This window comes from Neolamprologus brichardi, chromosome 14 (genome assembly GCF_056152115.1).
Source record: "Neolamprologus brichardi isolate AB-2024 chromosome 14, ASM5615211v1, whole genome shotgun sequence".
Lineage (NCBI taxonomy): Eukaryota > Metazoa > Chordata > Actinopteri > Cichliformes > Cichlidae > Neolamprologus > Neolamprologus brichardi.
In genome coordinates, this window is record NC_142117.1 from 30,556,881 (window position 1) to 30,571,027 (window position 14,147).

The 14,147-nt window shown below is 37.8% G+C and overlaps 1 protein-coding gene across 1 annotated transcript in view; it reads left to right on the plus strand.

Moving 5' to 3' along the window:
- b3glcta (beta 3-glucosyltransferase a) overlaps positions 1-14,147 on the plus strand; it is a 76,194-nt gene that overhangs the window by 19,758 nt on the left and 42,289 nt on the right. The window contains exon 3 of the mRNA XM_087851103.1: positions 10,239-10,278. Within this exon, the coding sequence (XP_087707229.1) occupies positions 10,239-10,278 (40 nt within the window). The remainder of the gene's footprint in view (positions 1-10,238; positions 10,279-14,147) is intronic.

Below are 14,147 nucleotides of genomic sequence, written 5' to 3' on the forward strand. Positions count from 1 at the left end.
AGATCGCGGATACAAGCGGCGGAAATGAGCTTCCTCCGAAGGGTGGCTGGCATCTCCCTTAGAGATAGGGTGAGAAGTTCGGCCATCCGGGAGGGGCTCAGAGTAGAGCCGCTGCTTCTCCACATCGAAAGGAGCCAGCTGAGGTGGTTTGGGCATCTGGTAAGGATGCCCCCTGGGCGCCTCCTGGGTGAGGTGTTCCAGGCATGTCCCACCGGGAGGAGGCCCCGGGGCAGACCCAGGACACGCTGGAGAGATTATATCTCTCGGCTGGCCTGGGAACGCCTTGGTGTTCCCCCGGATGAGCTGGAGGAGGTGGCTGGGGAGAGGGAGGTCTGGGCCTCTTTGCTTAGGCTGCTGCCCCCGCGACCCGGCCCCGGATAAAGCGGATGAAGATGGATGGATGGATGGATGGATGGATGTGTATCTGACGGACGAAAGCTAAACCAGTTCCACATCACTGAAGTTGCAGCGTTTTTACAAACCAATTCTGGTTCATCCGTTTCATTTAACGATCCACTTTCGCTCTTCTCATTGTGCGTCGCCGCCATGTGCGTATGTAAACATAGGCACTGCGCATGCGCGATATTTCATTTTCCTATCGTTGCCCAAAATTACACCAGTATTACCATGAACGGTATGATATAGCCCAGCCCTATAGGGAAGCAGCCAAAATCAGTAGCCATGCCAGTTTCTTCTAAAGCTAATTAATCAGTAAGTATGATTAAAAGAAAATACAACACTGCTGTTAAATAGAAGCCCACATATCTTCATCTAGTTACTCTTAATAACAGTGGAAAGTGTTTTTAAATGGTCCTCTGGGTTTTTTTTTTCCAAATGGCAAGTGTGCCATGAGAGGAACAAGCTGGGGCTGAGATAAGTAGTATTCTTGTTTGTAAGTAAGATAAGAAGGAGAGTTTTGTATGAAAGTTAATGTGGGTTGTTGTCTGAAGTCTATGCCTCCTGTGTGTAGCTGGCTGCTGTCTGGTTGTTACTGTGACCATCTGCCTTTGATCAAATGGTGTCATTTTTGCTTTATCCAGACATGGTTTAAAATGGGGTGTTTTAATTAGCTGTGCAGAAACAAGGCCTCCATCTATGTCATCAGAGGACTAACAATGTTCTGATTAATTTATGCCGAGATATAGGCCGCAATCATTAGGATTGTAATGGTTCCAAAACTAAGACCTAATCAGTGATACAAACATCCACAGTCTCATATGGCTGTTCCATCTTCCCGTTTCACAAAGCTGTGCCGCCCACCACCTTTCCCACCCGGCCTGACCAGCTGCCACAACTCTTACTGTTGGTAATGAATGGATGTTACAGAGAGAAACGTTGCAGAAGTGTATCAGCTCATTGGATGAATGTAAACACAGACACGAGGGGATTATGTGTAGCAGCCATCGCAGATAATGGAAGGAAAGATATGTTTAACTATAGTCTGTCTAACCATTTTTGTCTTGGTATAAATAGCACGTGTAAAATGCACTGGCTGAGAAACAACTTAATGTATGGAGGCCTACTGGTATACAGTAGGTCTACCTGTTAGATACATAGGTGTTGGTTAAAATAATAAAGAAAAATGTGTAGTCCTGTGTGACTGATCTCATTTTCTAAATATTGATAGGTAAAATTTTGTCAAAAACATCTATCAGGCATGTTATGAAGAGGCCACGGAGCATAGTGTGACCCTGAATAACCTGCACAGCAGGGCTTGACAGTAACGGCTGCCCATTGCCCCAGGCAACCAGATTTGGACCACTGTCAACAATTTTGTGCTGTCTGGTCGCCTGTGTTGGCAACAGTTCTCCAGTGCTTAGAAAAGCAAAGCTAAATCCCTCAGAGAACAGTCTTCAAACTAAGCAAAAGTGCCCTCGTTGAACTATTTCACTGCGTGAGAAATAGAAGAAAAAATGAATAATAACACAATAGATCGATGTTATTGCCAAATAAGACGAGCCAAATCTCTGGAAAAGTTTAGGAGTTAAATACTGTGTATGTTTGGGAAAAAATTCACCTTAAACTCTGCAACATGGAAAAAAAAAAAAAGACTTATCCTGATATTTTAATATCAGTTCGGGCAAGGAGGCAGGGGCAAAAACCAACACAGCGGGTCACCTATGGAAAGATTAATCAACAATGCACTTCAGCTATTAGCTCAGTAAATCAGTGCTGTGTTTTTGACAAGAAAGACCCCTTTTCAGACTCGACCAGTGTCTCTAGAAAAGAAAAGAAAAAAAATTAAACCTGGCTTGCAGGAGTTAAATATTAATCCCTTTGTAATTTAACATCCTAAATTCATTACCTTGCAAATGTGAAATTTATATTCAGTGGCATCATTCTTTCATTCTTACTTTTTGTTAATAAAGCTGAGCCTCTTGTTCTTAATCGAATCCATGATGCTTGTTGCTAGGGATACAGCTATAACTTTATGCCAGTTAATTACATTTTAGAGTTACTTGATTGGATGCATATAATTACTTACTTACATTTATTTTGGTTAGCTGAATTGTAAAAATGATTAAGGGTGCATGCAGTGATATACCCTCAGTATTAGCTAACAATAGCCTGCATTAAATCTCCCTATACACTTCGCCTGTGTCTTCTTAAGTACCAGGGCTTTCAGAACAAATCTACATCAAGTGAATCTCTCATGGTAGTCCCGGTGATTTGACTTCTTCTACTTCTATTTGATGCAGAAGCAGAGAGAAGATCTTTCTGTCATTATATTATTGCAAATGTTGTCACATTAGAAGAATCGAAATAACAACATCTATTTTTTTTTATATTAAAATAATACGGAAAGTTAAAAAAAACATATATACTTTTTAGCTCTGTAATTTAGCAAATGCAACAAAAAATATGCTATTAATGTAATGAAAATGCGTCAGAAGATTCATTGTAAGGCTTAGATATGTTTTTGGTTCGATGTAAATATTTTTACTCAAAATGGCTGAAACATTGCTTAGATTGATAGTCTTTGGTCTATACAGTGTTATAGTTACTAAACCATATGTACAGTTGGGACAATCATTGTTTGATCCCCTGCTAAATTTCTAAGTTTGCTCACTTCCAAAGAAATAAACAGTCTCTCTAATTTTTATGGTAGTTTCAGAGAGTCAGAATATGAATCAAAAATCCAGAAAAGATATCATCCATCAGTTCATTTATCCATCCATCTATCCATTTGAAAATACATTATATAAAAGATGAATTGACTTGAGTGATGGTTTGAATGTCATTGAAGCTCTGGCTCCCTTATGACATACAGATTATAATCAATCAATCATATTCACTCACCCATCCAAATCATTGAAATTAGGTGTTCCAATCACTTCCATGGCCACAAGTGTATAAAATCAAGCACATAGGCATGCAGACTGCAAACATTTGTGAAAAATGGGTTCCTCTCAGGAGCTGAGTGAATTCCAGTGTGGTACTGGGCAAGTGCAACACATCCAGTTGTGAAATTCATCCAGTTGTGAGTTTTATTGCAATGTGTTGATGTTTTCTCTCACTCCATTAAAATGAAACAACCATAAAATTAGAGACTGTTCATTTCTTTGTGAGTGAGCAGATTTGCTAATTCAGCAGGCGATCAAATAATTATTTCCTCCACTGTATTGCAACAGACCAATACAAATGGTGCATGAAAGGAAGCACTCATCAACCTGACAATGGTGGCATTGTGGGGGGAAAGTAAAAAAAAAACAGCAAAAAGTCTTGTGAAAGCAGAAGGCCTGTTTGTGAGATTTGTCCTCCAACTATAATTTGGTTTATAACATTCATATTACATAATGTTTGCAATAAATAACGAATTGCTGTGTAGGCGCTTTCATTTCAGTCTCTTTGTACTTTGACTACTTCTGCTACTTCTTCTGTGATCCAAACCCAGTGGTTTCCACTAAGTACAAATGTGTTAAACATTAAGGAAAACACGTCACAAGTAATTATAGTATCATTTCTCATAAAAGTTGAATAATTTCATTGAAGAGCTGGGCACTTTAGCTTTTTGCAAATGTTGCTCAAACATGAATAAGAAGCACCTGTGTTAAGGTCTACTTTCATTTTCACGTGGTGCATATTTAGAATGTATAGCAGAAGGATGGTGCATGTGGGACTAACTCAAGATAAACCACAGCGTGTTTATCATAAGCAAAGAACATGTCAGCCAGTGCAAGTGGATCACTGGTGACTCACTGACATGTTTAATATTTTTTGGACGACGACAGAGCTCCGTGGCTCAGAGGAGAAAGCTTTATTTGGCTTTGGCTATGTAGGCAACATTTGTTGCATGAATTCATTGTTGTGTTTTGTCTTTCTTGAGCTCAAACCATTTGTTGATTAACCACATGAGCCATCATATGAAAGAAAACCCAGAATAAATAAATGCCAAGCAACATCTGAAATGTGAAAATATGCATCTTTTATGTTTTTATATTAGTGCAAATAAATTCATGTATTCTAGGTTTTGTCATTCTTATTTATTAGTGCCAGACACTTAAGGATGTCACCTTGCTGTCTGTTGAAATTTGACTTTTATTTTAATAGTAATAAATATTAAGTGAATGATTGCTCAGTATCGCTTTCATGGGAGGTCTTGACCAAGACATTTGTCTTTCCTTCTTTTTTGAAATGCTTCTATGGAACATCATAACATGCATGTGCTTGCTAATTTTTGGCATCAATAACAGCAATGTCTATGACTTGATATGATACTTTTCAACTGCTGTCAACAAAATGCTGAAAAGGGCTAGGAAGAAAACCTGAAAAGAATAGCTTGCTAATATTGAGACAGAAGATGTTTTAACTCATTAAGTCATTACACATTAGCAGTTTTGCTTGTGTGAAAAATTGGCAACGAATAAAATTTTAATCTGTCAGTTCTCTGGACACCCTAAAATTGGGGAGGGATATGAAAGACGTTTTGATTCTTAAACCACTCAACAGCTCTAAAAGCATCCATAAAATTAAGGTGACAATTTGGAATCATCTTAATTTATAGTTAAACCTGCAATTTTAAAATAGACAGCCCTCCTCCTGGAGCTAGTTCCTACTCGCTGTTCTAAACCATTCCAGCTACACAAAGCACAGGCATATGCATACTAAGACTTTGCATGCAGATTTTTGGTGAATGTGTTCTGCTTTGCCCATTGCATCACTGTATCTAGTATACAAGTTGTCAGATTGGCCAAAGCCTAAACACAATATTTCCTTTTTATACTACTTTAGTTGTAATACTCTGAACGTTTTTTATAATTTTGTGTAAAATTACACAAAAACACAAGAACCCAGCTTTAACACAAATATAGACCAATATAATCTCCAACCTTTCACATTCTTAAGGTGCTCAGAGTCCTTCTAGACATCAGCTTCTCTGAACATCACACATTTTCCACATGTCAAAATCCAGAAAATCCTGCAACCTTGAAACATGCTTGCCATCAGTAAACAGAAATCTAATGTGACCTGACGGGTCACTCATGTCAGTGAAGTGTCTGTGTCCTCGGGGACTGAGAGCTGTAACAGGGCCAGGAACTCGTCTTTGTGTGTATGTGAAGAGCATCCAAATAAAAGGCAGGGATCAAAAGGTTGTCATTGCGGTGTCCTTGATTACGTAACAATCGCATTAGGTAGGCTGAGGATCGTTCTTCAGTTTACACATGTACACCTCTGAGTACCTTTACTGCGGCGCTGCCTTTGTTCTAAGGTTACACTACATGAGGCACAATCTTTCTGTCTGTCTGCATCAGTGTTGTGGTGTCTTAGATCAAAAGCGCTCAAGGGATGGTGAAACTAACCCCTTCAGATGGACAGTATAGACTCTCAGCAATTTCTTTTTAACACCAATGGGTGTCTGATTCCTGCTGCAAATGGCTGACAGCCTGCTGTCAGATGGGATTAAGAAGAGCCTTACCTGCGTGCAAAAGTATAGAAGGCTAAGAAGAGCCGGATTCTGTGAGCTGAGACTAATTAATCTCTCAGTAATAGTAAAAATGATATGAGACCTGATGTGAGTTCACTCTTGCGTGGAATATGAGATCATTTTCCAAAGAAAGATTTGTAGCCCTTGTGTCACCCAGGGATTTTATGAAGTGAAACCAAAGAGATGGCTTTAAAAGGAATTTTAGGTAAAATCCAATGACTCATTTCTTCACCATATAAATTTGTTGTTGAAGCAGATTTTATTTCCATGTTGTTTACATGCAGGTAATAGATCAAGCTTGTAAAGAGGCCGCAATATGCTCTTTTGTAGGTTCATAAATTTATTCTGGAGGTTTTCTGGAATTGGTTGACATCACTTCCTATTTGAAAAACCTTTTTTCATTCTTACCGTGCATGCAGCACTTCACTTCACCATTTGTCTGAGACTCTTTGTTTTATGTTCTTTCTCTCTAAAGCCTCCGTATCAAACCTAGTCTGCTTTGATTGGTCAGCCAGCTATCCATTATGTAATGCCTTCTTTTCTGATTTTTGCAGACGAGGGAACTGCTGCAAAAATCCAGCACTGAACTATGCCTGGTTCAGGCAGCAGCCTTTGGTCAGTTTGAGAGAAGATAGTAAAAACGCGGGTAACAGTGTTGAAACATAATTTTAATCATTGATTCTTTGCGCCGCATAAATCAGGAATTTGTTTTGAAGAAAATTGTGCTTGCTCTGCTCATCCTCTGTTCTAACTAGTAAGCAGGCATCTCACTGTAATACACCAAATCTTTGTCTGTATGTTTTGTCCACACAACTCTTGTTACACAATCCAGACTTCAGCGACCACACTTGGCACACAGGTACATGTTAGGTCCCTGAAGGTTCTTATCTATATCAGATATTATGATGTCAAACCACCTACCAACAGGCTAAAATGACTAATGTTTTGCATTTTATTAAAGCATTGGATAATTTTAATTTCACAACAGTAACAATTCATTTGTATTGAAAAAACCTGAATTATGCATTAAATATAATGACACAATCATTGTTGCCTGGCAACCACCTACCAAAATGGGCTATTTTTAATATTTATGCACCTGTAACACTTTATAAAACCATCATATCATTTTAATCTCATGACTATAACTTCTAATTTATAGCCACACATTTAAATATTGTAATATATTGCAATATATCTCATATGTTATGATGCCATCAGCAATGGATTAAAATTAAATTCATTTTCTGTGGGAGAAAATAATCCTCTTTGTTACAGACTTCTAACCTTGTACCATTCTATACATGCAGAAATAATATGTAAAATACACTCAAGAAAAGCATAATATGACCTCTTTGAAAGAAAAAGTCCATTTAAACATCAACAACCCAGAATTTGATCCATCTGCACAAGCTTGAAAAAAAAACAACCTTCAAAAGAAAATGAAACTCACGGCACATTGTACTGACTGCTTTCCATCTTCTATTTCATCAGTGAGGTGGCATTAAACCTTTGCAGTAGAAGAGAGCTAAACAAAATGAAGTAATTAAAAACAGAAAGTCAGACCTCATATTCAAAACATGATAGAAATCTGACATTTTATGCTTTTCATAGTTTCAGTTAAGAGTTCCCCTTCTCTGTCCTACATAGATTTGATGTTTTGATGCCTGTTTTTATTGGTAGGTTTTTTGTTTTGTTTTTGTTTTTCTCAGTGGAGCTGAAGCTTCACTGAGGTTTCATTTTCATTCTGTCAACTATTTATTTATTTTTTAATGCGTCAATTGATAAGAGATAAAACGCAATGCGATGGCAATGCACCTATAAGTAGTATAAGAAAAACAACAAACAGAAAAAGATTCAGATTTTAACGTCTGGCACGTTGTTTTCTCATTCTGCTCAGTGTTTTGGGGTTTTCTATGCTAAATGAAGATTATTTGACATAACTTTGTTGTGTTTTTTACTTTTTTAAAAATCCACCGTACACTGGAGGTTAATAGATACTCTATGTAAAACTTATCGTGTTTACAGCAATGTCTTGCTGAAGTAAGCAAATAAAAGAAAATGCATCAAGAAAGTACATCAGGTAGCTGAAGCAGGTGTTAGAGCTGAAAATAACATTGTATAAATAAGCACAAAGAGTTTACAGCGTGTGCAGGTGAGAAGATGAAATGTGAGCTGAAATTTCCGGGTTGAGTAATGGAGCTGAGTTTGAAGGCTAAACAGAGGGTAAAATGCTGTGCAGCTGTTTCACAGTGCAATAGCACATGATTCTAGGAAGCTGTACCAGCAACAATTTCTACCCCGTCACTACAAGAGATCGGTAACTGAGAAAAGGAATATGCCAAGAACGTGCTCTTGCATGTGATTGAACAGTCAAAACAGTCCCTCGCTGGATGATGATGATGTGTTGGAAATGTTCAGCTTTTGCTGTCAGATGACCCAGTGGATTTTTTTTTTTTATTTTAATATTTGTGGCCAGAGGCAGCTGCGTCAGGAGCCCTGCTGTGCCAAAGCAGTGGTCTACATGAAATAAATAAGGAGGCTCCTTTTTTTTCTGACTCAACACAGATTGTATTACAAGAGTTCATAACAAAACAGCTGATTTAAAACGGAAAAAAGACGCAACATTACAAAATGATTTAGATTGGTGTAGGGGTACTGGGTCTATTTTGAAATTTCTCATTAAAGTGTGTCACAAAGCATTAGGCCTTGTTAAGGCTTGTGTAAAAACCATTTTTATGTACACATTATATACACACAAAGATTTGTACACATACAATCAATATAATTGGCAATGTTTGACAGAGCAGGTAATTTGTCATAATGGGTGTCTTGAGTTATTTTTTCCTTGTAGTCACAGTGCAGTGATTTACTGTTTCTTCTGCGCCCCAGAGTGAAGTTGTGCTGGGAGAGACAGAGTGAAAAGCATGTGGCACGCCTCTGTCACAACCACCATATATATAGCAATTTCTACACCCCTTTAATTCATACCTCCACTTTTTGAGTAGTTTCTCTTCCATAATAACCTGCTATATTTTCAAGCTGAAGAGATTTTATAAGACTAATTATCTGATAACAAGTCAGATTCTCCTTGCTTATGAGCTGTTTTTTTTCCTTAGGTGCCTTCTCTCTTCAGCTAACGAAATGATTTCAAACAAGTAATGTCTGATAAGATGAGACAGAAGCCTTGTGGGCATGACTAATGCTACTGAGTCCAATTAAGCTGATGTACCCACTGAATCAGATCACCCTGATATGATCTTGTCTGCCTGTGCATATATTGCCTCTAACTCTGATCACCTGAAAAAATAGGAAAAGACAGAGAGCATCACACATGCACAAATCACTGCTGTGTTAATGGCGTTATGGATGCCAGCTTTTCCTTCTTTTTTTTCAGTTTACTACATCTCATGTCAAATGCTCAATTTCGAGATTTGATCAATTAACAGAGGGGACGTGCAGGAAACGGGCACACCACAAAAATAAATGATGTGTACTCACAACAGTTATAGGAAGGTGTTCAGGAGGAAAGTGGGTAAAATTAATGGGCTGTCCTCTAATCTAGAAATTGTTAGTTTGTAAATGTGCTATCTCAGCACATTTATATGTAGCCTGCTTCTTGCAAATGCCACCAAACTACTGTGATCCCCTGTAACTGCTGTAACACACCCACCGACAGTGAATTTATGACTTAGTTAAGCTATCTGAAGGCTGCAACAGCTTGCCAGTGAAATGATTGTTAGTCTAGAGGAAGTCATAAATCAAAAAAGGGTTTGGTTTGTCATTATCTATTAATACTCTGCAGCTCTCGGTCTAGAGTTCTGGAAACAGGCACAACTCAGACATTCATGCAATCTTCCCCAAGACTGAAAAATTTTACTCTGAAAGATAGAGGTGAAAGACAGCTCTTCAAAGTTTCCCTGGCTTGTGATTGATTTACTCATCCTTCCATGGTCTGCAGCCAGTGCTGACAGCTCTGGAGGTGGAACAGTGCAGAATGCCTTAATTGAGCCTCATGCACAGAGCTTAATGCTGCAGGCACAAAACCCACACAATTAGGCTGGGCTAATGACGCGGGGTGTCGCCCATTATATTTCCAAATATCCTGTAGGGGATTCCATATTTAGTATCACTAAGTCTTAATTAGTGATTAGCAAGAGGAAATGGAGTATTTTGCAAAAAAAAGAGATTTTCACACAATTCATATTTTGACACTTTTTACATGATATGTTAAAACAAAGAAGTGAATGTATGTGGGTCATTATTTGAAGACTGCAATTTGAATTATTAAAAAGTCTCTCTGTCTTTTCAGAGCCAGGATGATTTGCACGTCATTCACAACAATCAGCTGGGTAAGTCTTTTATTCATAATCAGTAGTAAAAAATAGAAAGTGAAAAAAAAAAACTTGTGTGTTAGTGGAGCGTGTGTAATTTTTAATATTCTGTGTGTGTGTGTGTGGTTTGCTAATAAAACACTTAAAAGCAGAAGGAAACTGGAAAATAACAAATTAGTGTTTAGGAGGGAAACTGAAAACCTGAATCATATTATCCTGTACTTGCAGTGCTCAGACAAGGGAGCATATGCATAAACAGTATGTCCTTATCTGCTGTAGATACAGCTAAGGACACAAAGAAAATTAGTCAACATATACTATGTGTACCACTTTACAGTAATTTCAAATGCTTAATTAAAAAATACAAATGATTTAGTTCTAGATCTGACTGGAACTTATTTTGGACCCCAAAGGTCATTTTACTAGTTGACAATATGTCAACAAATATAGTATTTTAAATCTTATAGCTACAACTTTAGAAGTATAACTTAATTACTTTTAGCCTGATGGGTTTTTTTTTTTCATCCATTCATTACACCTCATTGTTCCATTTGTTTTCTATCACTTATTTGTGGCTGGATCCTGGGTGTAGAGGCTATACAGGGAGTTTCAGACATCCTACTTCCTATGAACATTGGGGTGAGATGAGATGTATAAAATCCAGTGAAGTCTGGGTCTTGCAACAGATTTACTCTGAGCTCCATCTGCATGTACAAGCTCCTCACCCTATCTCTAAGCCTTAGCACAGCTATCACAAATTTTGTCTGCTTGATCTCACTCTTTCAGAAACGACCTAGAGCTCATGAGAGCAGGTTAGGACTGGAACATACACTCACTGGGCACTTTGTTAGGTATATCTTTTCAACTGCTCAATAGAACAAATATCTAATCAGTCAATCTCAAGGTGACCTATTTGTCTATATTTAAGCATGCAGACATGGTGAAAGAACTTGCTGAATATCAAACCAAGGATAAACCAGACATCGATTAAACACTTGAGCCTATTTTTACTGACCATGCTCAGTTCTGTATGAGCACAGTGTGTCCATCTTCTGATGGCTGTTTCCAGAAGGTTACGGTGCCATGTCACAAAACTCAGATCATCTCACACTAGTTTCTTGAACATTACAGTGTACTCAAATGGCCTCCACAGTCACCAGATCCCAGTATAACAGAGCAACTTTGGGATGTGGTGAAACAGAAGGCTCACATCATGGATGTGAAACCAGGAAATCTGTAGCAACTGTTGCATGATGCTATTATGTCGATATAGTTGCTACATGCTAATTGGTGAGTGTAGATCAACTAAAAGATTAAAAGCTTATCCTTTTTGCTAACCTGTACAATACCTGCATTGCTGCTGAAGCCACAGCAAGTTATCTCTCCAGGTCACGCTGCCATATACCATTACTTTTGAACAGTATAGTAAAGCTTCTTTAGGGAAACAACCCTTCCCTAATCCAAAGGCAGCAATCCAGCATCTCATGCTGACGGCTACACATTTGACTCCAAACAGCCCCAGACACTGAAGGTTGTGCTCTGATGAACATTCTCTGCAATAATGTACACTATAATTATAATAACAAGATAATAAAAAGGTTGTTGCACTGGTTTACTGTGTGCTTTACCACAGTAAAAGTTATTTGTGTCTCTACCATTTTTTTTGAATGGTATGATATCATAGCAATGAGAACACTGGCTTTTTTAACTACCGGGTAGCAATAGTACAGCACCATGTAATGGAACAAGACTAAATAGTTATCATATTTAGTCTAAGCACAATTTTTCCCTTTACTAATAAAACATAGAGATTATAAACAATTAATTGACCTACATTTTATAGGCAAATGGAGTATGATAAACAGCCATACATTCCTAAAAGTATTCATATTTGTATGTACTTGATTATAAATACAGGTATTGCTGTCTTTGATAGTGGAGTTCTTGTATTCAATTTGATTTACAGTATTTTGATGTTACTGTATTTAATCATTCAGATCAGACTAACTCAGTAGAACTAACCCGTAATTCCAGATGACATCCAAAGGGATGAACTATTGCTTAATATAGTTCAATTTTAAAGAGCGCTATATGGTGAAAGAATTGAATTGACATTATTGCTTGATAAAATCATGAATAATAAAACCTGAACTGAGTAATATTGGACAGTGTGAAATTTAAATGGCAAGTACTGCAAAATCAAAATAGTAAAATGGGTTTTGTTTATGCGTACCTTGAAAATTTAATCTTGAGAGTTTCGCAGACTTCATAAATAAAGTCCCATCTTTCTTCAACGACTTGACAGCAACCAGGAATTTCATAAGTAGAGCAAATAAAAAGATCTCATGCATGCTTTTCACGCTTCAGGGGACTCGCACAATCACCATCTGAGAGTGATTTTCGGGAGACTGCAGAGGAGTTTGGAGCCCGCTTTCTGGACCTCTGCCTGTTCATTCAACTGGGTCACCACAGACGCAAAAGCACACAAAAGCAACTTCGTAATGCTCTCATTTGGCACCTCGGCACAGAAAGGAAATACAAACAGACAGCGATCTGAAAAATGGAGCTACACTATCTGGCACTGCCATAGTAATTCCCTTTGTCACACCAGAAAAGCTACGCTCGCCTGCAGAGAATGTTGTTTGTGGGCAGGAATGTAAAAGATGAATCAAGGAGAGCCAGACTCCCTTTTGTTTTAATAATACAGCAAACTTCAGGAGGTCTGACTGGATTGTTTATTTTAAAAGCCCCAGTAACATTTGATGGGTATTAGAAGTCATTAATTTAGCAATCTTTCTTCAGAGGGAGTACAGGGTGCAGACTTTAAATAAAGTAAATGCATTATGTGCAGTATGTACATGCTACAGATATTCATAGATGGAACAAAAAAAAACCCAGTGTGAGCCCACCGGCCATATTGTGCAATAAGTAGTGCTTTAAAAATGCAGCATGCTACATCTTAACAACAAATTACTAAATTGTTGAGAGTGTGACCTACCTAAATGCACTGGGTATAGAACTGTTCAAATACAGATAGATGCTTAGATGTGCATGTTCCCCATCAGTTTCCAGGGCTGCAAGTCTCTCCCACTGCGCTATCACCGAATGGAATCTGATTTTTTTTTGTATTTTTACTCGGTTAAATGTGTTCTGCACATTAAATTCCAAGGTTTTGTTTGGGCTTTCATTGAAGCTCCAAAGTACCATCATAAATCTATCCCGGCAGGAGGACGTGTCTTCAACTTGTCGATAAAAGTGAGCAAATTTCGAAATGAGACTATTGTATTACATTACAATAGGTTTGTGTCTCTCATCTTATTTTTTTTCTCTTGATCAGTTTGTATTGAAGTAAAAAAAATAAATAATTATTGTTCAGCATGACAAAAACAATTAAAAAATCCAAAGCTTGTAAGGCCTTTATCTGTCTAGCTTAATCAGTTCAGTCATTTCATTTCACTATCACACTGCTAGTCCAAAGAGGAAAAAGATCAAATGGATAAAACGTGTGTTTTATATGCATACTGGCACAGCCGAGAAGTCCGAGTTATGAATAGCAATACATGTAAGAAAAACAGAAAACTATCTCCTATTAAAACAACTTCATAAGAAGTTCACGTGCATTGTTTGTGCCATTTAGAAATACTGTATCAGGAGGTAAAACATCTAAACAAGAATAACTTTTCTGCCAATTCCAAGTATTTTTATTAGGTAGATCCAACGCAGTGTTTATAACTTACATACATGGCTAAATGAGGCAGTTTTGACTAAAATCTATCCAGGGCACCACTTAAACCATAGTAATTCATTACTTACTTTACTATTAGGCTAATTTTAAAACCATCAGTGGAGATGTGTGAGGTTAATTAGAGGTATCGCAGCTGGCTGCC